At 39.0% G+C, this 25,298-nt stretch overlaps 1 protein-coding gene across 6 annotated transcripts in view; it reads left to right on the top strand.

Annotated features, from left to right (window-relative positions):
• LOC115209216 (DNA polymerase subunit gamma-1) overlaps positions 1–25,298 on the top strand; it is a 69,830-nt gene that overhangs the window by 4,136 nt on the left and 40,396 nt on the right. The window contains exons 1-3 of one of the 6 annotated variants that reach the window (XM_036500953.1): positions 10,782–10,921; positions 11,890–12,020; positions 17,498–18,066. In XM_036500953.1, coding sequence (XP_036356846.1) covers positions 12,015–12,020; positions 17,498–18,066 — 575 coding nt within the window. In that variant the 5' untranslated portion in view covers positions 10,782–10,921; positions 11,890–12,014. Of the gene's footprint in view, positions 1–10,781; positions 10,922–11,646; positions 11,796–11,889; positions 12,028–17,497; positions 18,067–25,298 lie in introns of those variants that run through there. The other 5 variants (XM_029777479.2, XM_036500954.1, XM_036500955.1 and 2 more) reach the window with 5 other exon arrangements.

Below are 25,298 nucleotides of genomic sequence, written 5' to 3'. Positions count from 1 at the left end.
TTTAGTAGAGTGGATCATTATCATTATTATTATTATTATTATTATTATTAGTTGTTGTTGTTGTAAGGTGGCGAGCTGGAAGAGTCATTAGCATGTTGGATGAAATGCTTAGTGGTATTTCACCCGTCTTTACGTTCTGAGTTCAAATTCCACCGAGGTCGACTTTACCTTTCATCCTTTCAGGGTCAATAAATTAAGTACCAGTTAAGTACTGGGGTCAATGTAATCGACTTAACTCCTACTCGTAAATTTTAGGCTTTGTGCCTATTGCAGAAAGGATTAATATTAAAAAAAGAAAAAAAAACGATTTTCCATGACCGCTGCCAGTACTGCCTGACTAGCCCTTGTGCTGGTGACATGTAAAAGCACCCACTACACTCTCGGAGCGGTTGGCGTTAGGAAGGGCACCCAGCTGTAGAAACTCTGCCAAATCAAGATTGGAGCCTGGTGCAGCCATCTGGTTCGCTAGTCCTCAGTCAAATTGTCCAACCCATGCTAGCATGGAAGGCGGATGTTAAACGATGACGATGATGATGAGAATTATTATTAAGGTGGTGAGCTGACAGAATCGTTAGCATGCTGGACAAAGTGCTTAACGGTATTACACCTGTTACTACGTTCTGATTTCAAATTCTGCTGAGGTCGTCTTTGCGTTTCATCCTTTCAGGGTCAATGAAATAAGTACCAGTCCAGTGGTGGGGTCAATCAATTAGTCCCATCCACCAAACTTTCAGGCTTTGTGTCTACAGTAGAAAGGATTATTATTATTATTTGTAGTAGTAGTAGAACATTGGGATTGATGTAATCAACTAGCTCCTACCAAGAAAAAAATATATAAATAAATAAAAAATCAGGCCTAAAGCAGAAAGGATTATTATTATTGTTGGAGAGGAAGGGCACTTTTGACACCTTCGCAATGCTAGAGAACTCTTACTTGTTTCAGTCATTTGACTGTGGCCATGCTGAAGCACCGTATTTAGTCAAGCAAATCGACCCCAGGACTTATTCTTTGGAAGCCTAGTACTTATTCTATCAGTCTTTTTGCCAAACCGCTAAGTTATGGGGATGTAAACACACCGCCATCAGTTGTCAAGCGATGTTGGGGGGACAAATACAGACACACATACATATATATATATATATATAAAAAATATACACGACAGACTTCTTTCAGTTTCCATCTACCAAATCCACTCACAAGGCTTTGGTTGGCCCGAGGCTATAGTAGAAGATACTTGCCCAAGGTGCCACACAGAGGGAATGAACCCATAACCATGTGATTGGTAAGCAAGCTAGTTACTACACAGCCACTCCTGCGCCTATAGACTTTTTTAATATGGGGTTTCCTTCAGTTGAATTATCCTCAATGGGCTGCCCTACTATTAGGAATTCTTTTTCTTGCTGAAATTTTTTTGAATTAAATTTGATCTTTTGTTATACCTTTATTGTTGTTGATCAATGTAAACCCCACATTTAGTGTGTTGTATTTCATTAGCTTGCCAAATACCAGGAGCTGGTAGAACAGTGCAAAATAGTGCTGGCAGGCACATTGCAAGGCAACTGAGGTGGGCTGCCAAGGTTTTGTGGGATGTTCATTCTGCAGAGCATTGACTGGGCTTGGAGTTACTGGTGCATCAAAGAGGAGTGCTCTAAATTTCATTACTAAAGCGGCAGAGAAGCCCACTATGTAGCTTTGGATAAAGAGGGCACACCAGTGGTTTGCTGCTGCTGGGTTGCAGAATGAGAGCTGGCTGAACAAAGGCATCAGATTCTACCCTCATCATCATCGTTTAACGTCCGTTCTCCATGCTAGCATGGGTTGGATGGTTCGACCAGGGATCTGGGAAGCCAGAAGGCTGCACCAGGCTCCAGTCTGATCTGGCAGTGTTTCTACAGCTTGATGCCCTTCCTAACGCCAACCACTCCGTGAGTGTAGTGGGTGCTTTTTACGTGCCACCTGCACAGGTGCCAGGCGAGGCTAATGTTTTCAAATTTTGCCACAAGGACAGCAATTTTGCAGAAGGGATGAATTGATTACATTAACCCCAGTGTTCAACTGGTACTTATTTTATCGACCCTGAAAGAATGAAAGGTAAAGTTGACCTTGGCAGAATTTGAACTCAGAATGTAGCAACAGGCGAAATACCGTTAAGCTTTTCGTCCACCGTGCTAACGATTCTGCCAGCTCATCATCATCATCATTGTTTAACATCTGCCTTCCATGCTAGCATGGGTGGGACGTTTTGACAAGGGCCAGCCTGGCAGAAGCTTGCACCAGACTTCTGTAACTTTTGGCAAGATTTTTACAGCTGGATGCCATTCCTAACACCAACCACACAGCAGAGTGGACTATCACCACCTTAATAATAATAATATTACTCTTTTACTCTTGTTTCAGTCATTTGACTGTGGCCATGCTGGAGCACCGCCTTTTTTAGTCAAGCAAATCAACCCCAGGACTTATTCTTTGGAAGCCTAGTACTTATTCTATCAGTCTTTTTGCCAAACCGCTAAGTTATGGGGATGTAAACACACCGCCATCAGTTGTCAAGCGATGTTGGGGGGACAAATACAGACACACATACATATATATATATATATATATAAAAAATATACATGACAGACTTCTTTCAGTTTCCATCTACCAAATCCACTCACAAGGCTTTGGTTGGCCCGAGGCTATAGTAGAAGATACTTGCCCAAGGTGCCACACAGAGGGAATGAACCCATAACCATGTGATTGGTAAGCAAGCTAGTTACTACACAGCCACTCCTGCGCCTATAGACTTTTTTAATATGGGGTTTCCTTCAGTTGAATTATCCTCAATGGGCTGCCCTACTATTAGGAATTCTTTTTCTTGCTGAAATTTTTTTGAATTAAATTTGATCTTTTGTTATACCTTTATTGTTGTTGATCAATGTAAACCCCACATTTAGTGTGTTGTATTTCATTAGCTTGCCAAATACCAGGAGCTGGTAGAACAGTGCAAAATAGTGCTGGCAGGCACATTGCAAGGCAACTGAGGTGGGCTGCCAAGGTTTTGTGGGATGTTCATTCTGCAGAGCATTGACTGGGCTTGGAGTTACTGGTGCATCAAAGAGGAGTGCTCTAAATTTCATTACTAAAGCGGCAGAGAAGCCCACTATGTAGCTTTGGATAAAGAGGGCACACCAGTGGTTTGCTGCTGCTGGGTTGCAGAATGAGAGCTGGCTGAACAAAGGCATCAGATTCTACCCTCATCATCATCGTTTAACGTCCGTTCTCCATGCTAGCATGGGTTGGATGGTTCGACCAGGGATCTGGGAAGCCAGAAGGCTGCACCAGGCTCCAGTCTGATCTGGCAGTGTTTCTACAGCTTGATGCCCTTCCTAACGCCAACCACTCCGTGAGTGTAGTGGGTGCTTTTTACGTGCCACCTGCACAGGTGCCAGGCGAGGCTAATGTTTTCAAATTTTGCCACAAGGACAGCAATTTTGCAGAAGGGATGAATTGATTACATTAACCCCAGTGTTCAACTGGTACTTATTTTATCGACCCTGAAAGAATGAAAGGTAAAGTTGACCTTGGCAGAATTTGAACTCAGAATGTAGCAACAGGCGAAATACCGTTAAGCTTTTCGTCCACCGTGCTAACGATTCTGCCAGCTCATCATCATCATCATTGTTTAACATCTGCCTTCCATGCTAGCATGGGTGGGACGTTTTGACAAGGGCCAGCCTGGCAGAAGCTTGCACCAGACTTCTGTAACTTTTGGCAAGATTTTTACAGCTGGATGCCATTCCTAACACCAACCACACAGCAGAGTGGACTATCACCACCTTAATAATAATAATATTACTCTTTTACTCTTGTTTCAGTCATTTGACTGTGGCCATGCTGGAGCACCGCCTTTTTTAGTCAAGCAAATCAACCCCAGGACTTATTCTTTGTAAGCCTAGTACTATCGGTTTCTTTTTCTGAACCGCTAAGTTATGGGGACGTAAACACACCAGCATCGGTTGTCAAACGATGTTAGGGGGACAAATGCAGACACACAAACATATATATATACGATGGGCTTCTTTCAGTTTCCGTCTACCAAATCCACTCACAAGGCTTTGGTTGGCCCGAGGCTATAGTAGAAGACACTTGCCCAAGGTGCCATTGAGTGGGACTGAACCCGGGACCATGTGGTTTGTAAGCAAGCTACTTACCACACAGCAACTCCTACACCTAATAATAATAATAATAGTTTCTAGATTAGACACAAGGCTGACAATTTTGAGGGGGCAGGTATCTGACTTCACTAGGATTTGAATTCAGAACATATAAAGTCAGAACAAATCATGCAAGGCCTTTTTTTCCCAATGTTAAGACAGTTCTGTCAATCTATCACCCTAAATAAGTTGACCTCTCTAGGATTTGAAATCAGAATATAGAGGGCCATAAATACTGCTGGGTAAGGCAGTTTGTCTGACACTATGATTCTGCAAATCCATGATTCCAATAATAATAGTAATCATAATAATAATCCTTTCCAATGTAGGCACAAGGCATGAAATTTGGGGGAGAAGGCTAGTCGATTACATTGATTCCAGTAACTATACTGGTACATATTTTATCAAGGATAAAAGGTAAAGTCAACCTCAGCGGAACTCAGAATGTTAAGACAGACAAAATGCCACTAAGCATTTTGCCCAATGTACTAATGATTCTGCCACCTCGCCACAATAATAATAATCCTTTCTACTGTAGACACAAAAATTGAAATTATATATATATATTAAAATTATAATTTAGGGTATCTAAGAGATACCGCAACGCTGAAAATAGCAGCCAAAACCTAACTCTAAAACCACATTAAATGTTCATACAGCACTAGGAGAGAAGACCAGCGTGGCGGTATCTCTTAGATACCCTAAATTATAATTTTAATAATAATTATTACCTTTAAAGTTTTTTATTCCCATGCTGGCCACTTGATAAGATTGATATTTAAATTAACGATCTCATCCTTACTTATATATATATATATATATATATCACCATCATCATCATCATCGTTTAACGTCCACTTTCCATGCTAGCATGGGTTGGATAATTTGACTGAGGTCTGGCGAACCAGATGGCTGCACCAGACTCCAATCTGATCTGATATATGAATGTATGAGAAGACCCATCAAGCCAAGTGAAATTGTAGTCATGGCTAATACTGGTATTGCCTAACTGGCACCTGTGCCAGTGGTATGTAAAAAGAACCCATTACATTCTTGGAGTGGTTGGTGTTAGGAAGGGCATCCGACCATAGAAACCATGCCAAATCAGATTGGAATCTGGTGTAGTCCTACAGCTTACTGGTTTCAGTCAAACTGTCTAACCCATGCCAGCATGGAAAGCAGATGCTAAGTGATGATGATGATATATACAATGGTTTTTCAATTTCTGCCTACTAAAACCACTCAAGGCTTTGGTTGGTTCGGGAATATAGTAGAGTCCAAGTTTCTGTGCTGCTGAACTGAACCCAAAGCTATGCGGTTGGAAACCAAACATCTTAACCAATATGCCCATAATGCAAAATTTGAAGTCAGTAATGAACATCGTTATCTCCTATCTTTCAAGCTGACATATAACAAACATATCAACACTCCTATCTATGTGAAATAACCTGTTATTTATCAAGTTGTTTTGCATTTACATTTGGCCTGATTTTCTTTAAAATTGAGAACCAAATAAGAAAAATATTTTTTATGCACTTTTCATTACTTACACTGGTAAATGGCTTCTTTTTATGAGGCTAATTGTTTTTCAAACTGTCTGTCTGTTTATATGTATGTATGTACCGTAAATCCTCGGGTATAGTCCGCCCTTGAGTATAATATGCAGGGGATTTTTAGGGGGATGTATCTCTGAAAAACCTAAACCTTGTGTATAATACGCACCACTTCTCTAACTTGAGTCGTTCGTAATTAAGCCAGCAGCACCTAATCGAACAAACACTTCCACGTATACGTAATACAATAATGGAAATGTAATTATATTTGCAAATTGTTTTTGTTACATGTTATTCTGTGTTCTGAATACTTTTATTTTAATAAATGTTGCTTACTTGCAAGTTATAGAGGATTCTTTTATGACTTCATTGCTTTCAGGCTTAGCTTAAGGTATTTTCATGCCCGACATCACAAAATGCATCTGAATAAATAAACATTGCCAGACAGCAAATAGAGACTGACATTGCTTAGAAAATATTTTTCATTTTAAGCCTTGTATATAGTACGCACTAGGGATTTTGACCTTTAAATTTTGGGAAAAAAGTGTGGATTATACTCAAGGATTTATGGTATGTATGTATGTAGGTTGGTCAGTCAGTCATTATTCCGTTTTATTTCAAGATTTCTTGCCAATAGAGAAAGAGCTGGTTTCTAACCTAGATCCAAGGCTCCTTCATTGGAATTTCAACAACATCAACAGGGCATTTATGTATATGTGCAGATTTGTATGTTTTGTTTTATGTATGTATTCTCATGCATATAGTTCTAAGTCTAGACATGCTCATACATACTTAAATAATAAACTTCTGGGAAGTTTTACAGATTTTTACAGTTCCAGGCTTGGATCTGCAATCTTCAGATCAGCTTTCTCCTTTCTGATTTTGAGAAGCCTAATTTCTCAAGATTAGTATTTAGGTAGTGTGTTACATATTCCAGTGCCCCAATAATTACAGGTATAAACCTCAACTTGCAATCTGGATAGAGTAGCTGTAGATTCAGCACAGATATCTTCTTTTTGCATGCATGTATGTGTGCGTGTATGTTAACCATACAACAGGTGGTACTTATAAAAATATATATTCTCTGTCTGGTGCCATGTGTTTCAAAAGACGAGATGAATGTAATGGTGGAGAATATTATGAACTACAGCATTTTAATTGGGTTTTGTTTTAAATACTACCAAAAAAAAAAAATAGCAGCTCTTGATACTGACAGGTACAATACCTATTTCTTTACTACCCACAAGGGGCTAAACACAGAGGGGACAAACAAGGACAGACAAACAGATTAAGTTGATTACATCGACCCCTGTGCGTAACTGGTACTGACAGGTACAGTACCTAATGTGAAAAGGTTCCAGACGTTTATTGTTGTTTCACCTTGTGGATGTAGTTGGCCTTTTCTGAGGTTGTATTATTTTGCTGCATGTTCAAAGGAAGTTTCTTGGGTGGTTTTACAATACAAACTTTCCAGTCACATTCTAATAACCAGTATATTGTCAATCTGAAAGAATCAACCAAACCATATGAAGTAGTGCAATGATTAGTTTCACTCCAATGATTTCTGTACTTATTTTGACTCAGAACATTTTATTCTTTAATTCTTGAAGAATTTTAGTTGAACAAATCAATCCCAGAACTTATTGTATCAGTCTCTTTTGCTGAACTATTTAGTTATTGGGATGGAAACACACCAACACTGGCTGTCAAACAATAATGGGAGTACAAACACAAAGACACAACATACACATATACAATGGGCTTCTTTCAGTTTCCATCTACGAAATCCATTTTGGTCGGCCTGAGGCTATAGCAGAAGACACCTGCCAAAGGTGCCATGCAGTGGACTGAACCCAGAATCATGTGTGGTTGGGAAGCAAACCACACAGTCTTATATACAATTTTCCAAAATTCAAAGACCTTATAGCTGTATTTTATGGATAACCCCCAACACTACTACTTTAATTTTCCTGAGATATTAAATGAAACAAAAGTTATTTTATAGGGAGCATATATTCATATAACAGAAACATAACTTATTATTCTAAGAATAGTGAATAGCATTTGTTTCATGAAATCTTTTTTTATTAAATTATATTTGAAGACACCTTGTCTCTTGGGATCCCAAAGTTTTTCTTTAGAATCCTAGGGTTCCTTAGAACTAATTTTGAGAAATCCTGCCAAATAGGCGTAGGAGTGGCTGTGTGGTAAGTAGCTTGCTCACGAACCACATGGTTCCGGGTTCAGTCCCACTGCATGGCACCTTGGGTAAGTGTCTTCTACTATAGCCTTGGGCCGACCAAAGCCTTGTGAGTGGATTTGGTAGACTGAAACTGAAAGAAACCTGTCATATATATATGTATATATATATATATATATATATATATATATATATGTATATATGTGTGTGTGCATATGTTTTTGTGTGTCTGTGTTTGTCCCCCCCCAACATCGCTTGACAATCGATGCCGGTGTGTTTACATCCCTGTAACTTAGCGGTTTGGCAAAAGAGAACGATAAAATAAGTACTAGGCTTACAAAGAATAGATCCTGGGGTCGATTTGCTTGACTAAAGGTGGCGCTCCAGCATGGCCACAGTCAAATGACTGAAACAAGTAAAAGAGTATATATATATATGGGTTGGGGTGGGTGAATGACATTGAACATTTTGGGGATCTTTTGCTTGTGATTGAGATTATGGCCACCCTTTTATTCCTGAACCTGTAGCTTGTATTGGCATTACATATTTTGCTGCAGCTTGTCTCTGGATCATATCAATAGGTGGAGAGGGTTTGTGAGATGTTGTGCAAAATATTTAAACAGAGAAAATTTAACTATTTCTCTGTAGACTAGAAAAGTAGCAAACAGCCTTAAATGATTTTCAAACCATATTGGGTTCTCTCATCAGAGGAAGTTCCACATTCAGTTTATTGGTGTTGTGAAAAAAAACAAGAAACCCATGGAAGTTCAGAGGGGGAAAAATCATCAAGAGTTATGCCTCTTGTACAAGGATCAGAGTGTCTTCATGCTGTAATAGGTAACCACCTGCAAAGTGGGCTTGGGATTTGGGTACTGGCAGTATGGGGGTTGATATATGTGTAGGGGAGAGGACAGAAAGTGGGTGGTCAATCATAAAATCATGCATGGACATATCCATGTAGATGTGTGCTTTTGTATACATTAAGTTGGATATGTCAGATTTTGGGGTGAACCCTCAGATTGAGGAGGCGGGAAGTACTGATGCTGGAAGCTCTAATGTTTATAATCATGGTGCAGACAACCAGTATTTAAGTACATATTGCCTTTCATTTGGGTAGGATCAGAAAATTTTGCTTTTACAGTTTAGGTAGGTATCCAGATGAAGAGAGTTCTTTAATGTAGTTCTTTTTTCTGCCGAACATAGCCTGCACCTACTACTGTTTTTGAAGTAAGACTTGCACCTCTCTAGTACTTTCCACTTGATGCTGTAATCAGAAGCACTGATACAGGCTAAACAGTAAGAGTAGTAGTAATTAGTGTCGTCTCTTCTTGAGACCAGGTATTGAAAAAAAATTTTTTTAAAAAGCACTGTTTGTGATGAAATTTGAAATTCTGATCTACTGAAGAGTATTCTAATCAATTACAACAAAGAGCAAGAGATAGAATTATTGATTTTGACAAATGTAATTGATGATAAATAAAGAATAGATTTTCTAGCTCTTACACAGATAGTGGGGAGCTGAATTAGATACTTTACCAAAGTATTTCTCAGAGTACCATTTACACCATCATCACTCATCCTAAAAAGTAGTATTGTGATATTTAAGTCGGCACTGAGTGATAGCATTCCACTGGGAGCATTTATTTTGTTGTTATTCTTTTGACATTTACTATCATCTCCTGTATGTGAAGTGATGAAAATGGGAGATTTGTTGGGAACAATGTACTCCTACTTTTCAGTTTAAGGGGTAAAATGACACTTATTGCATTGAATCTCCCCCTCCAAACCTCAGCAACATGAACCATTAGCTTATAAAATCCATTTACTTCATTGGTGATGTGTCCAATTTCTCTGACCACTGTAGAGCCAAGGTGGACAGAAAATATCTGGTAAACACAGCTTTCAGTGTATTTAATTTGATACCAAATCTTACTACGGCCAAATCTATTTTCATTCTTTTGATCAGATATCAGTAATATACTGAAGCCATTAAAACCATTTCCCCTCTTCTCTCAAACAGCATTTTTTAAAAATCTTAAGCCCTAAGGTCAGTTACCTGGTTTCCATGGTTCCTAGCTAATTAAGGGTATTGCGAAAGGCCTGTTTGGAGGCCCAACCTTCTGAGTTCTTTTACAGGGCTTAGAAAAACTAAAGGACCACTGCAATAAGTATGTGAATCTGAGAGGGGAATATACTCAATTAAATCATAATTAACTGACCCTCCAGTATTTCAGCACTCCCTTGTATAAGTAACTGAAATCACAACATTACCCCTGAACAGGATGCTGATCCATTGCCAGGTTCAAACCCAGCAAGTTGATTACATTAACCGAGTGCTGGATTAACCATTAAACAAAAGAAGCACATGCTTAGGGTATCAAGGGAAGTGGAGCACAACAGAAAGGGTAAATGGTTTATAGCACAAAAGAAATCACTTTAAACTTGCTAAAATAATATTCAAAATGGTTTAAATAATCTTGAAGTGTTCATAGTGTCACAGTGAGGATCTGATGAAAAACTTAGCAATTGAAAAAATAGGAGAAAATAATTTAAAAACTATAAATAGTGCAAAGTGATGCTTTCCAACTTACTGTTAGTTTTGTTTCATTCAAAAACTAAAAATTTATTTTATGGTTTATTCTTTGAATTACATATATGTGGTGGGTACCAAAATCTTTTAAGTGCTTAAGCCCCTATTGGTTTTAATCTGGCCCTGCATTGACCCCAGTAGAACATGATCGATACTTATTTTATTGACCCCCAAATGGATGAAAGCAAGGTTCACCTCAACAGGATTTGAACTCAGAATGTAAAGATCCAGAAGAAATGCCTCTAAACATTTTGTCCAACGTGCGAACGATTCTGCAACTTCGTCACCTTCAAAGGTCTTATGCTTACCGATAAAAAAAAAGATAATGAAACGAAGTAAAAAAAAACACCCGTTTTCTTCAGATGGTGCAGTAAATTCTTGGTAAATCAAATCCATGACTAAATTTTTTTTTTTTTTTGCTTTAATGTTTTCAGGGCAAAGTGTAAATGTTACAATTAGTTATTTATATATACTCTGTTCTAGAGTTCCAGGTTTCATATAATAGATTATTTCTTCGTAACTGGTACCAATATTTCTCACAGTTTCGGCAATTTTTCTATTTCGAATCTTTTACCTCTTCCCTCATCCCCCAAGCAAAATACCATGAAAAATACGAAATAGTAATGAAATTCATTTAAGCCACATTGTACTATCTTAATGAATGAATAAATAGATAAATAAAATAAACAGAAGGAAGGACATGCTATAGTTCTTAGAACGCATTTAACCATGGTTCTGCTCATGACCTAGGGCTGAACAACAACAGCAACAATTCGAATGCAGTAGTTTTTATCAATTATCCTTACTGTTAATGATTTACGAAAGAATTAAACAAAAAAATTTTAAAAAACGTTAATGGCATGTTAAATGAGCTATTCGTCAGTCTATAACAAACTTTAGCATCAAAATTCACCTTCTTGGTTCCTCCGCTCTTTTCTTCCATCATAAATACTAGTTGTTGCCATTGGTTAGTCCTGGTCGAGATTCATGATCAAAAGCATTCCAAACGTGCACAACCCTTTTTATTTATTTATTCATTTATAAGTATGCACTATATTGATCAAGGATTCCTCTTTATTTAAAACTATCGCAGCAATTTGAGGGAGATTTGGCTGCTATTTCTACCAGTTCGAACAGCTGCCCAGAATCTCTCTGATTGGTCCGCCCATTTAATCGGTATTTAGCATGTGTATACACACACACTCACCTAGTATGTATGTTATGAACATCGACTATCCTGCCTATCAACCTCATTGTAAGTTTTTAAAAAAATTATATTTTACGTAACATTTTGTTGTTCACAATTCCTATTAATAATAAGTAATAAATTGCTGTTGCTTTAATTCTAGAGGACTATACTTCTTTGAATGCGCTGCAATATTTTCCCGCTGTTTTGAATGTCATTCATAATGAAGTGTCTGAAGTATTAAAAGGAACAACACAAGATATACTGACATCGTTGCTTACACAAGTTATGCCGGTAACACGTGTGTTTTAAATATGTATATATATTAACTATGCCATTAATGACTTGTAAAAATTGCAATTATATAAATACAACACAACAGTAGAAGAACTGTTTTCTTTTTTCCCTTTCCTATTTTTTGCAACAGTTGTTTACGATAAGTTTCGCGTTACTGCTTTATGAAAACATTTCACTTTTAATTACTGAAAACCAAAGCATTGTAGTGTTGTTATGCTGAAGTGTATTAAATATCCATCGCCTTTCTTATTACGTATTAACTACATACAACACGCACACAGACAACATATTCTTCCCAGAAGTAAAGACATCCTTTGTTATTTTCATCTGTGCAGACACAATCCGGTTTCTATTTAATTTTGAGATTATATATATATTTAATATATAATGTTCATGAATTTGTGTTGCAAGATGTTAAAGTCTGGTCATAGAGTGACCGATGGTTTCGTATCCGCGAAAGATGCAGCTTTGTAGACAGCTTATCAGACCAATTAAAAGTGAAATATTTTGAAAAAGCAATAACGCGAAAGGTATAGAGTCTTATCAGCTGTCCACAAAGCTTCGGCCTTCGTGGATGCGAAACTGTTGGTCACTCTATGACCAGACTTTAACTTTATTGCTTTTCACTGCTCTTTAGTTATGAGCTGACCTGGCCACTTTATTCACAGAAAGTTTGGTAAAGTTTCAGAATGACACTCGCACGATTTTCACTAAAGAAAAAAAAAAAAATCAGATTTTTTGCGTGGAATCAAGTTCCCTGACTTCCTAATATGCTGTAAATCCCTTATTTTGCTTCGGAAAAAGAGGTGGATTCATGTGAACTTTTTTTTTTTTTTTTTTTTTTTTTGCGTTGAATGAATTCTTGTGACATCCTAATATGCTACAAAACCCTTTTTGGGGTTCGAAAAACGGAGTGGGGTGAGGTGGAAGCCTCGGAAATTTCACCCACATCAACCCATTGATCTTTTCAGGGTTAGGGAAATCCGTCCTAGATTCATTGGAATTTTTTTTCCTTAGTGAAAATCGTGCAAGTGAAAAGATCAATAGGGTGGGGGTGAGTGAAATTTCCGAGTCTTCCACCTCACCCCACTCCGTTTTTCGGACCCCCAAAAGGGTTTTGTAGAATATTAGTATGTCACAGGAATTCATTCAACGAAAAAAAAGATTTTCCAATGATTCCGGGATGGTGGGGTTTCCCCTTCGCGCCTCCCTTTTCCAAACCAAAATAAGGGATTTGCCATATTAGGAGGTCAGGGTACTTGATTCCAGAAATTTTACCAAACTTTTCTTTTGTTGTTGTTGTTCCAACTATAATCATTGCGCTTTTCATATAAAAATAATATATCTAAGATCACAGTATCCAGTGCTTTTTCCACTTTTTACAGAAAACCCATAAGGTTTGTTTTGAGGAAGATTTGATTGTTACTTCTAGCATGTACGCTAAGAGGGTTAATGCTGGTCACTTCGCTTGCTACACATAACTAAACCTAATCATTAAGCGGGCTCTGGCTTGGATTAATATTCCCTCAGTTCTGGAGCCATTGAGGTTATCCAGAAGTGATGGAAAGAGACCAGATGGTCTTACCCTCTGTCCCTGGGTTAGAAGTAGGTGCCTTATTTGGGACGCCACAGTCTGCGACTCCTTTGCTCCCTCCCACATCCTATCCTGGATGCTGCAGTTAATGGGAGGGCCACTGTTTCTGTAGTCAACGGAAGAAAACCCTGCAGTATCTGGTAAACAGTGAACTATCTCTTCCAACCTGTGGCGTTTGAGATGTTCGGAGGGACTGTATCACCAACTGCAAAGTGCTTGTCAACGTTGGCAGCTCGCCTCTCACCGTGCTGTTAGGTGATGCCTGTGAGGGTGGTGATCATGGTTGGTGGGATGGAACTTCTTTGTACAGTCAGCAATAAATATTTAATTACATACGATTACTGTTACTCACAGTTCAATGAGTATACTTTTCTATCTATTTGTTCACATAACCGCCTTGCTCAGTTTCAAATAAGCTGTCTGCATATTTATGTATTTATATGTTTAGTAGTGCTCCAAAACATTGTGTTTAGTATTCCAACTGTCCTTTGAGGCATGTGCATTGTTTGCACATGTTGTCTATAAGGAAAGGTTAGTCTTTGAAACAGTTACATTACAGCAGAGAAGCATGAATGCATGCAATATTTTGATTGTTGCTGTTTTGTATGCCTGTGTAGTATATGTATATGTGGTGTATGTCAGAGTCGGAGACCCCCTTCGGCCACAAATGACCATGGGATTGCACCTAGAAAGTTACCCTCCTAGGTACAAGTCCGGGCAAGGTTGTTTATCGAAGACTAGCAGTCACCCATGCTATGGACAGACCGTAGTTAAACTTTTAGCTTGATAATGATACGAGTGAGGAGTCTAATGCGAGTTTTCTATTAGCATGCATATATATATATTATACAGAATGAGATAATAAAGCCAAGGTTGTGAGGAGTTTTCATGACATTTATAATGAAATATCCTTACAGCTGTTTCTGGGATATTATGGATATCCCTTCATCAGAGACTGTGTGAGAAAATATCTGAGTTTGAATTATTATGGAAAAGGAGGAGATAGGGAATATAGAGGAAAATAAGAGAATGAAAGTAGAAATAAGATATATAAAGATATTGCAGTTACAGTTCCATTATTCGAGGAAGATGGTGTATAGAAGTGGTAAAAAAAGTTTCCTGTACATGGTATGTAAGTCCCAATGGAGGTGTGGAATCAGTGATGAAGGAAGATACGAGAAAATTTATTGGTTACTACAAATGTTTCAGCTCCTCTAGCATCGATCCCTCATGGGTCAGATACTAAATATCTACATCCACATCTACTGATGGTTACATCTCATACTTTTTGCGCTGTATTGTGTATTTGTTTCTTTTTGCATCTGATGTTTGTTATTGATCTTCTATGATAATGAAGCTGTATCCCTTAATTTGCTGCTTTTATATACAAATACTAAGAAGAAATCTTGTAGAATAGATGTTATTTTAACGAAATACAGCTTGTAATCACCTGAGGAAACACATCTACACCGAATACACTTAAGATATTCAGTATCCCACCTGTGAAGGATCAATGCTAGATGGGTCGAAACAATTGCAGTGATCAATAAACTTTCATGTATCTTCCATCTCTTTCATTAATCAAATATATATATAAACTTTACGGAGATGTACTTGCATAGCAAGTGACTTGATCTGAGATCGTGTGCTGGAACAGAAACAATTGCAGCGTGGAAGGTGTTTATAAGCCATTTAAGAAACACACAAAACCTTAAGATTCACTTCAACATTTAAATTTAATTTGTCAAAATATTTTCAGCGCTTTGAGACCACGACCTGTTCACTGACAAAGCTTTGTGCTGCATCTTGAAGCTTTGATGCAGCATGAAGCTTTGTCAGTGAACAGGTCGCAGTCTCAAAGCGACGAAAATATTTTGACAAATTAAATTTAAATGAAGTGAATCTAACGGTTTTATGTGTTTCTTAAATGGCTTATAAACACCTTCCATTATATATAAACTTTGGAAGCATTGAATGTGTTTGGTATTTTACAGATAAGTAAATTTCAAATGCAGTAAAGCTGTAAGAACAACAGACAAAGATTGGAAAAATATCCAATCTTTCTCTGCTGTTCTTACAGCTTCAAATGTAAACGTATATTAATTGCAGTGACTTTGAATTTTTGGCTTGCTTGCCTTCAGATAACCTGATGAAGACAAGCAAACTGAAACTTTGAAGTCACTGTCGACCTTTTTCTTGTTAAAGTTCTTGTGTATTCTTGTAAAAAATCATATACACACACAAACATATATCTACACACATATTTATGTATATTCTTTGCATTTCAAATGGAAGAAAATATATAATTTTCATTGTACCTTACGAGGGGCGTTCAATAAGTAATGCCCCTGACCCACTTCCCATAGCAGTAGAGCAACGACACTTGGCACAGTTATTAGTCTTTTCCTACATAGGAACTACCCAGAGTTATGCATTTCTCCCATCGTTTGATACAGCTCTGGAGACCGTTTTTGTAGAAGACCCCAGCTTGGTCCTCCAACCATGACGTGACTTCAGAAATCAAGGCTGCATCATCTGGGAAACGCTTTCCTTTCAAAATCAACTTCATGGCTGGGAAGAGGTGAAAATCAGAGGGTGCAAGGGGAGGAGTTCATAGCTGCACGCCTGTGCTTCTGATCTGGCGACACGCGAGTTGTGGACCGGAGCGTTGTCCTGCAGGAGGAGGATGCCTTTGCTGATCTTGCCCCGCCTCTTGATTTCGATAGCTTCTCTTAATTTCCTCAAAAGTGAAGCATAATAGGCTCCTGTAATTGTGGTACCCTTTGCCAGGAAATCTGTCATCACTACTCCGTCCTGGTCCCAGAAGACTGTGAGCATAATCTTGTCAGCGGAGGGCTGCACCCTTGCCTTCTTTGGAGGAGGTGAGTCACGGTGCTTTCACTGCATTGACTGGGCTTTGGTCTATGGATCATAGTGATGGACCCAGGTTTTATCCTGTGTGATCAGTCTTTTGAAAAATTTTGACTCATCTTCTTGGCACATCTCCAAATTCATCCTCGAGCACTCAACGCATTCTTGCCTCTAGAAAGGTGTGAGCAACCTGGAAATCCATCTGGCAGACACCTTTTGCATATGCAAATGGTCATGAATGATAGTTTCCACAGACCCGGTACTAATCTTGACCTTATGGGCTATTTGGCGAATAGTTATGCGTTGACCTTCCAAAATGGCAGCCTCAACTTGACGGACAGACGTCTCATCAACGGCAGAAGGGGGCGACCAGATCTGGGAGCTGTTTCCACAGAGTTCCGACTATGTTTGAATTCACAATGCCAGCGTTTTACAAGGTCATATGATGGGGCATTATCACCATAAGTTACTTTCATTTCATCAAAAGTCTCCCGTGGTGTGCATCCTTTCAAATACAAAAACCAGATCACTGCTCGACACTCAACAGGCTCCATTTCACACTTGACTCAGTTCAAACACCTGTAAATCAGAAACCACAATTAGTTCAGAGCTGTAATTCACCACTTAATCTATAGAGGTATAAATAAGTGCACATGCAAAATTTCAGCTAGATCAAACAACTGCAAGTGAGTCAGGGGCATTACTTATTGAACGCTCCTCGTATGTAACTGGTACTTCTTGTATATCTACTTAGTGCTTCATGTCCTAAAATCAGAATCTTGATTTATTTTCAAAATTTCCAAAGCCTTCAATTCATAATAGCCTTTATTGCATAACAAAACAGGTAATAGCATGAAACTCTTAGTAGCAACACAATAAATACCAGCTGCATATATTTATTAGTAAACTGTAACAGATTAATTTAATCAACAATACCTTTTAACCCCTCCCCCACCATCATACAAAATTAACCTTATGTCTTATTAAAAGAAGGTATTGTCTGTTTTAGTTGATGAAAAGGAAAATAATGAGTCAATGGAGGGTATTATATACCAGTGGCCTAAGATGGTGCCAAAGAAGGTATTTACACAAGACCATTACTCGACAAAGTTCTGAAAGTACTCAGCCCTGCATGAGTGCAATTAAAATCCAGATGTTATCAGAAAATCTTCACCAGCAAATATTTCCCGAAAGGACACCAGTTGATCAGGAAACAGTTAATCTCTCTCTTGAACACCTCAGAAGACACAACCTACTGCACGGTACACCAACTATGATACCAGATGTTAGCTTCAAGCTTCCAAAATTACAAGGAAGGGATATTGATGAACACTTCCGTAACATTGCTCAGAGACAAACAGCAGATTATGTTGAATTTCTTAATCAACTAAAAAATACTACTTTACCTCCACAACCAAAAGAGTGGTGCTTTCGTAAAGGTTGGACAAGATATGATGCAACCGGGACAGCTACAAGTGTTGATTATCCTGAAGAAGAAGCTTTAGTATTTGATATTGAATGTTTGATGAATGATGGCAGCTTCCCGACTCTTGCAACAGCAGCAGGTTCCAAATATTGGTTTGTATAATTTTTTTTTTTTACTTCTTAATTTTTATTTATACTAATGTTCTTTTTTCTAAATTAACAATGAAGAAACCTATAATAAATCCACTGTTATGTTTGTCAGACTATATGTGGTTCCAAGACACAATACAGATAGGTACATGCATGGTCAAACGGTTATAAACTCTACTTGCAGTCTAGTGGTTCAGTATTCAATCTCACTTTGCAGCACCAAGGGGAAGTGTTTTCTGTCCTAGTTTCAGATCAATCCAAGCTTTCTGAATGAAATTAGGTAAACAGAAACTGCTAAAGGCCATTGGCTGGTTTGCACTTATTTTTGGGTTGGGGAACTTAATCAATTATCCAGTTTAGCACCTCCACATGGCTGTTGAGTATTTTTTAACAGAGTCTACTGCCATGCCATCATGTCTCTTTTTTTTTTTTTGTCTTTGTCTTGAAGTTTACGAGACCTGCCCTTTCCTCTCAGACTAATCTATAAAAAAGATCAAAAAATAAATGCACTGCTAAAAGAGTGTTATTTTTGGTTCAACAAATAATACTCCACAAAGAATCATTTAAACTTCCATTTCAAATCAAGCATTTACTGACGACTAATGGCAGTACATTCTATATTTTGAGACTATGGTATTTCTTATACATTGTTTACAACAGTTATGACTCTACTTGGTAAAACTTAAAAACCAAACCCTAAGACTCAAAGAATTACTACTTCAGTAAATTGCAACAAGGCTGTTTTAGTATATACATTCAAATTGGGCAGTGAGCCATCAAAGATGTTAGTGTTGAAGAGGGTGCTGTGTAGTATTTGCTCTAACTTTGTGCATTCTGAGCCTAAATCTCATTGAAGTTAACTTTGCTTTTCATCCTTTCGGAGTTGATAAAATGTACCAATCCTAGGCAGTGGAGTAGTGGAATTGTTAGAATATTGGCCAAGGTGCTTTGTGGCATCTGTTTAGGTACTCTTGTCCTAACATTAAAGTGTTGAATGGCATTGGCATCAAACCATATCAGCTTTATCTTTCCACTGAAAAAGACACCAGCGGTATGGAGAGAGAAGTCTTGCATACATGAACAACTGTTAGTTTTCTGCAAAAAGAAAAGTACATATATATAATTAGAACAAAAAACTTGATCTGTTCTTTGCTGAGTAATTTTTCAGACAAAAATGCTATACTGGTAACTAACATAGGCTGGACAATATAGAAGATCCCCTTCTATTGAAGGAGGTCTTAGCAATGGATGGAAGCACTCCGTCGGTTACGACGATGAGGGTTCCGGTTGATCCGAATCAACGGAACAGCCTGCTCGTGAAATTAACGTGTAAGTGGCTGAGCACTTCACAGACACGTGCACCCTTAACGTAGTTCTCGGGGATATTCAGCATGACACAGAGAGTGACAAGGCTGGCCCCTTGAAATACAGGTACAACAGAAACAGGAAGTAAGAGTGAGAGAAAGTTGTGGTGAAAGAGTACAGCAGGGATCACCACCATCCCCTGCCGGAACCTCGTGGAGCTTTTAGGTGTTTTCGCTCAATAAACACTCACAATGCCTGATCTGGGAATCAAAACCGCGATCCTATGACTGCGAGTCCGCTGCCCTAACCACTGGGCCATTGCGCCTCCACTCTAGGTCTTAGCAATAGTATGACTATGATAGTTAAAAATTTGTTTTTTCACTTCTGGTGGATTTGATAGAAGTATGAACACACAATGCACATGTACACACTGAATTTGTTAAAATGGAAGAGAAGAATAAAAATGCAATGTGCATGTCAAAATAAATGGAAGAGAAGAATAAAACAAGCTATATGACAGCCTGCATGCCACGTCTGACACCGCTGTCATGCAGCTTTGATGCAATTTTCATGTTTGCTTTGTTTGCTCACAGTGCTGTATAGAGTTTAAGTCTAAATAACTTGAATTAGTTATGAGAAAATTGACTTCCCTTCTTCAAATGTGATATTTTGTTTTGATGGGAAAAATTAATGAAGCCTTTCTTATGGGTGTGAGTCATAGATAAAAACTGTATTGGACCAATATTTCTGCAATGGCTCTGTGTCAGCCAAAGCCTTGTGAGTGGATTTGGTTGACAGAAACTGAAAGAAGCCCATTGTACGTGTATGTTATTGTCTCCTTTAGTAACATTGCATGATAGTTGCGAATGTCACCATCAGGCAAGCAGAGTGCTTTGTTTCCAATCTTCTGTAAAAATATGTCTGGTCAGGGGAAACATTAGCTTACTTGGCAACAGGAAGGGCATCTGTCTATAGAAAATCTGCCTGAACAAATTCCATTGGACCCATGTGAGCTTGCAAAAGTTTATTAAAATGAGGATGATGATGATAATCATGTCCCTAACATCATGATAGCTGGTTTTATCAATGATTATTGGGTGGTATTAAGTAGAAGAATTATTTCTACTTTTTTTGGTTTTGATTATTCATTTATATTTTTGTTGTTATTGGCTGCTCTAAGTTTAATATACTGGAAAAATTATGTAGAATGCACTGTGAACTTAACAGTAATCTACATAGACATTGAAATGAAGGCTACCAAGCTTGAATGAGTTGAGTTGATGAATGTCTATGTTGAATAAGACTGGATCCAGTACTAAGCACTGAGTATTCTACTGGCTCATTGTTAATTTATAAAATGTATTTAGAACTTGTCAGCTGCATTATTATATTTAGCGGAACTGCTCCATAGGGACCAATGGTGAAGCTGATTGGCCAGTTTAGAGTTGTACATCTCTTATGGAATTGGAAAATAGCATAGATTAGTAATGATTTAGTATAATTTTAAAAGGAAGTTGATTACATTGACTCCAGTACTCAACTGGTACTTATTTTATCAATTTCGAAAGGATGACTGGCAAAGTGGACCCTGGCGGAATTTGAACTTGGAACATGAAGATGAACAAAATGCCCTGAACATTCCATCTGGTGGGCTAATGATTCTGTCAATTCATGGCCTTAATAATACTCCTTTCTACTAGAGGCACAAAGACTGTTTACATTGACCCCAGTGTTCAACTGGTACTTATTCTATCAACCTGGAAAGAATGGAAAGCAAAGTAGAATTTGGTAGAATTTTAACTCAGAATGTAAAGATGGATGAAATGCCACTAAGCATTTCCTCCTGCTCACTGGCCTTAATGATGATAAATAATAATAATTTCTTTTATTTGCCTTGAGGGTGAAGGATGAGGAGTATTATATATACAGTGTGTGGAGGTTTACATATAATGAAACGTTAAAAATAAAATATATATACTAGCTAAAAGCAAAGTCCTAATAAGTAGGCTCGCAAGGAATGAAGCCAGTATGCTCTGATGGATGTGTAATATCAGTGTGCATATTCAACAGAGTGTTAGTGCCTTGAGAGGAAAGTTGGACCTAAGGAGCATCAGATGTGGTGTGCAAGAGAGACGACTGTACTTGTATGGTCATGTGGCGAGAATGGATGTGGATAGCTGTGTGAAAAAGTGCCACACCCTAGCAGTTGAGGGAACCTGTGGAAGAGGTAGACCCAGGAAGACCTAGGATGAGATGGTGAAGCATGACCTTCAAACATTTGGCCTCAATGAGGCAATGACTAGTGACCGGAACCTTTGGAAATATGTTGTGCTTGAGAAGACTCGGCAAGTGCAAGTGAGACATAACCTTGTGGCCTATGCCAGGGGTGTAACCAGCCCACTTATGCACACCTTTCCTTCATCGGACACTAAACTCTGCTTACGAAGACCTGTTAAGGCAAGTGAAATCGAAATCAAATTCGATGACTGGCATCTGTGCTATTGGAGTGCTAAGAGTACCATACGAGTGAGATTGTTGCCAGAGCAACAAGCTGGCCTCCGTGCTGATGGCAGGTAAAAAGACACCATTCGAGCGTGATCGTTACCTGCGTCGCCTTACTGGCATGGGAAAAAACATTCTAGCGAGGTCATTGCCTGTGCAGGTGGCACATAAAAAGCACCATTTGAGCGTGGCCGTTGCCAATACTGCCTGACTGGCCCTCGTGCCGGTGGCACATTAAAGCACCCACTACACTCTCGGAGTGGTTGGCGTTAGGAAGGGCATCCAGCTGTAGAAACTCTGCCAGATCAGATTGGAGTCTGGTGCAGACATCTGGTTCACCAGACCTCAGTCAAATCATCCAACCCATGCTAGCATGGAAAGCGGACGTTAAACGATGATGATGATATATATAGAAAGTATACACAGTATACAATAAAATAAAGGGAAGCATACATAATATACAACAGTAAAAAGAAAGAAGGAAGAAGGGATGAGAGTGATGAGGCCCTCCTGTATCAGGAGAACCTCTAGGAATAATCAAGGAACCCCACCATCCAAGATCTTCCTGAACACCCAGGATGTGCCCTCTCCAATTCCTTTTCTCCAACTCACAGGCTTACACTCGAGTGGTACCATTCACTCTTGCCATTTTTGCAACTTTCACCCTACCTTTCGATAAATTCACTTCAGGACAGCACCTTCCTCCCTACCCTCACTTTCCTATTCAGGTGTAACTTGGAAAAGTCAATGAAGTTTTTACCAAAGAGGAATGTCACTGTCCTCATGCCTTTCAACTTTATCCACTTACTTGTACTTGTGACAGCATTCACCCAGGGCGGGTTGAGCCGGCTTATTCTCTGGTCCTGACGGCATCACAAATGATGGTGGCCCACGCTCGATGGTCTTGTGCGAGGTCACTAGAGATAGCGAGCCATTCGCGATTCCATCTGCGCAGACCGACCACCTGCGGGCCTGAGAGTTTGGAGAGATCCTCCTTTATTGTTATTGCCCAGGTCTTCGGCTGCCCGCCCGTGCATTTGCGCCAGTTGGGAAGTGGAGGTGGGAGGAGGACATTGCGAATCAGCTCACCCTCTGGACGCCGGGCTGCATGACCGAACCACCTTAAGCGCCGTTGTAGAAGCACTGAAGGGAGGGGCCAGACATACAGGCGAAAATGAAGACTGGCTGTAGGAACCCAATCAATGTGGCGGAGACAGTCATTGTCGAACATTTCCAGCCTTCGCTTTCCATCTCCAGCCTTTATCAACCAGACAACCTCTTTTGTCACAGCCACCAGGCAAAGGAAAACTGCCTTGCCTACTTAATTAAAGAACAGTGGTGGTGCAATCATCACTATGGACTTGGTTGAAAATGGATCTATCTCACATGCAACAGCCGCTGTTCAGCATAATAATACCTCTACTGTTTCAATATTGTGCAGTTATATGTCGTCACTATAAAGTAAAGGTTACACCTCTGTGAGCTGACACTATAATCTACTTTTAATTACTGGCTGCAGCTGTTTTATTTTATTTATGTCACTAAAGCCATTAGAAAGGGTTCAGATGTCTCAAACGTTGTGTCATAAATTTCAATTTCTTGTTACGTTTGTTAATTTTATTTTGCTAAATTTCTTCGGTCTTTCTCACTATTCATATCATATTGTACACAATGATGGATGAGGACAGCTGTGTAAAGAAGTGCTGATCTCTAACCGTGAAAGGAGCCTGTGGAAGAGGTAGACCCAGGAAGACATAAGATGAGGTGGTGAAGCATGATCTTTGAATGCTGAGCCCCATGGAGGCAATGGCAAGTGACCAAGACCTTTGGTGTTAGGCTGTGCTTGAGAAGACCTGTCAAGCCAAGTGAAATTGTAATCCTGGCTGATGCCGGGTCACATAACTAGCACCTGTGCTGGTGGCATGTAAAAGGTACCCTTTGAATATTGGGCCCCATGAAGGCAATGGCAAGTGACTGAGACCTTTGGTGTTTTGCTGTGCTTGAGAAGACCTGTTGAGCCAAGTGAAATTGTAGTCCTGGCTGATACTGGGTCACATAACTAGCACCTGTGCTGGTGGCATGTAAAAGGTACCCTTTGAATATTGGGCCCCATGGAGGCAATGGCAAGTGACCGAGACCTTTGGTGTTATGCTGTGCTTGAGAAGACTCATTAAGCCAAGTGAAATTGTAATCCTGGCTGATGCCGGGTCACATTACTAGCACCTGTGCCAATGGCATGTAAAAGGTACCCTTTGAATGTTTGGCCTCATGGAGGTGATGGCAAGTGACCGAGACCGTTGGCAATATACCATGCTTGAGAAGACTCATTAAGCCAAGTGAAATTGTAGTTGTAGCTGATGCTAGTGTCGTGTAACTAGCATGTAAAAAGCACCCATTACACTTTTGGAGTGGTTGGCATTAGGAAGGGCATCCAGTTGTAGAAACCATGGAACTTGGTGCAGCTCTCCAACTTACCAGTTTTGGTCAAACTGTCTAACCTATGCCAGCATGGAAAGTAGACGCTTGATGATGATGAGATACATAATTCTTTCTTTCACAAACTAATTCACTTTCAAATTCTTGAGTTGATCATTTACTTCCATGTAAAATGGTTGTGTGGTTAAGAAATTTGTCTCCGGACCAATGGTTTCAGGTTCAATCCTGCTGCACAGCACTTTGGGAAAGTGTGTTCTACAGTAGCTCCAGGCTGACCAAAACCTTGTGGGTAGATTTGATAGATAGAAACTGAAAGAAGCTCATCATATAAATAATAGCTGTTAATTCCCTGCCAAATATTCCTATAGCTCTAGTTTGGTCTTGGGATAAAAACAGATTTTTTTTTATATAGGTGTAGCTGTGTGGTAAGAAGTTTGCTTCCCATCCACATGGTTCTGAGTTCAGTCCCACTGCTTGATACTTTGGGCAATTAATTGTCTTCAACTGTAGCTTTGGGCTGACCTTGTGAGTGGATTTGGAAGCCGAGGGAGGCCAGTCATATATTTATATGCATGTGTGTGTGTGTGTGTGTGTGTGTCACCACTGCTTGACAGCAGGTGTTGTTTACATCTCCATAACTTAGCAATGTGGCAGAATATACCAATAAATTAAGTACCAGGTTTAAAAAAAAATAAACAAACACAGGGTATTGATTTGTTTGACTAAAAATTCTTCAAGGCGGTGCCCCACCATAGCTGCAGTTCAATGACTGAAACAAGTAAAAGATAAAAGATAAATGCCAGAATGTGAAAATTCTTCATTAGTAGAGACAATCATTTCAACCTGCTTCAAAGTGATAACCATTCCTGCAACTGTTTTAATTGATCTGAAACCTTGAAAAGAGAGGACATGATAGAGGACTAGACAAACGACTCTACAATGTTGAATTTCTGTATTCTGAGTTTGGAACTTCATTATTTGGTGAGATCAGT

The sequence above is a fragment of the Octopus sinensis genome, linkage group LG3 (assembly GCF_006345805.1).
Source record: "Octopus sinensis linkage group LG3, ASM634580v1, whole genome shotgun sequence".
Lineage (NCBI taxonomy): Eukaryota > Metazoa > Mollusca > Cephalopoda > Octopoda > Octopodidae > Octopus > Octopus sinensis.
The sequence above is the reverse complement of the archived record's forward strand: the minus strand, read 5'-3'. Positions and strand labels throughout refer to the sequence as shown.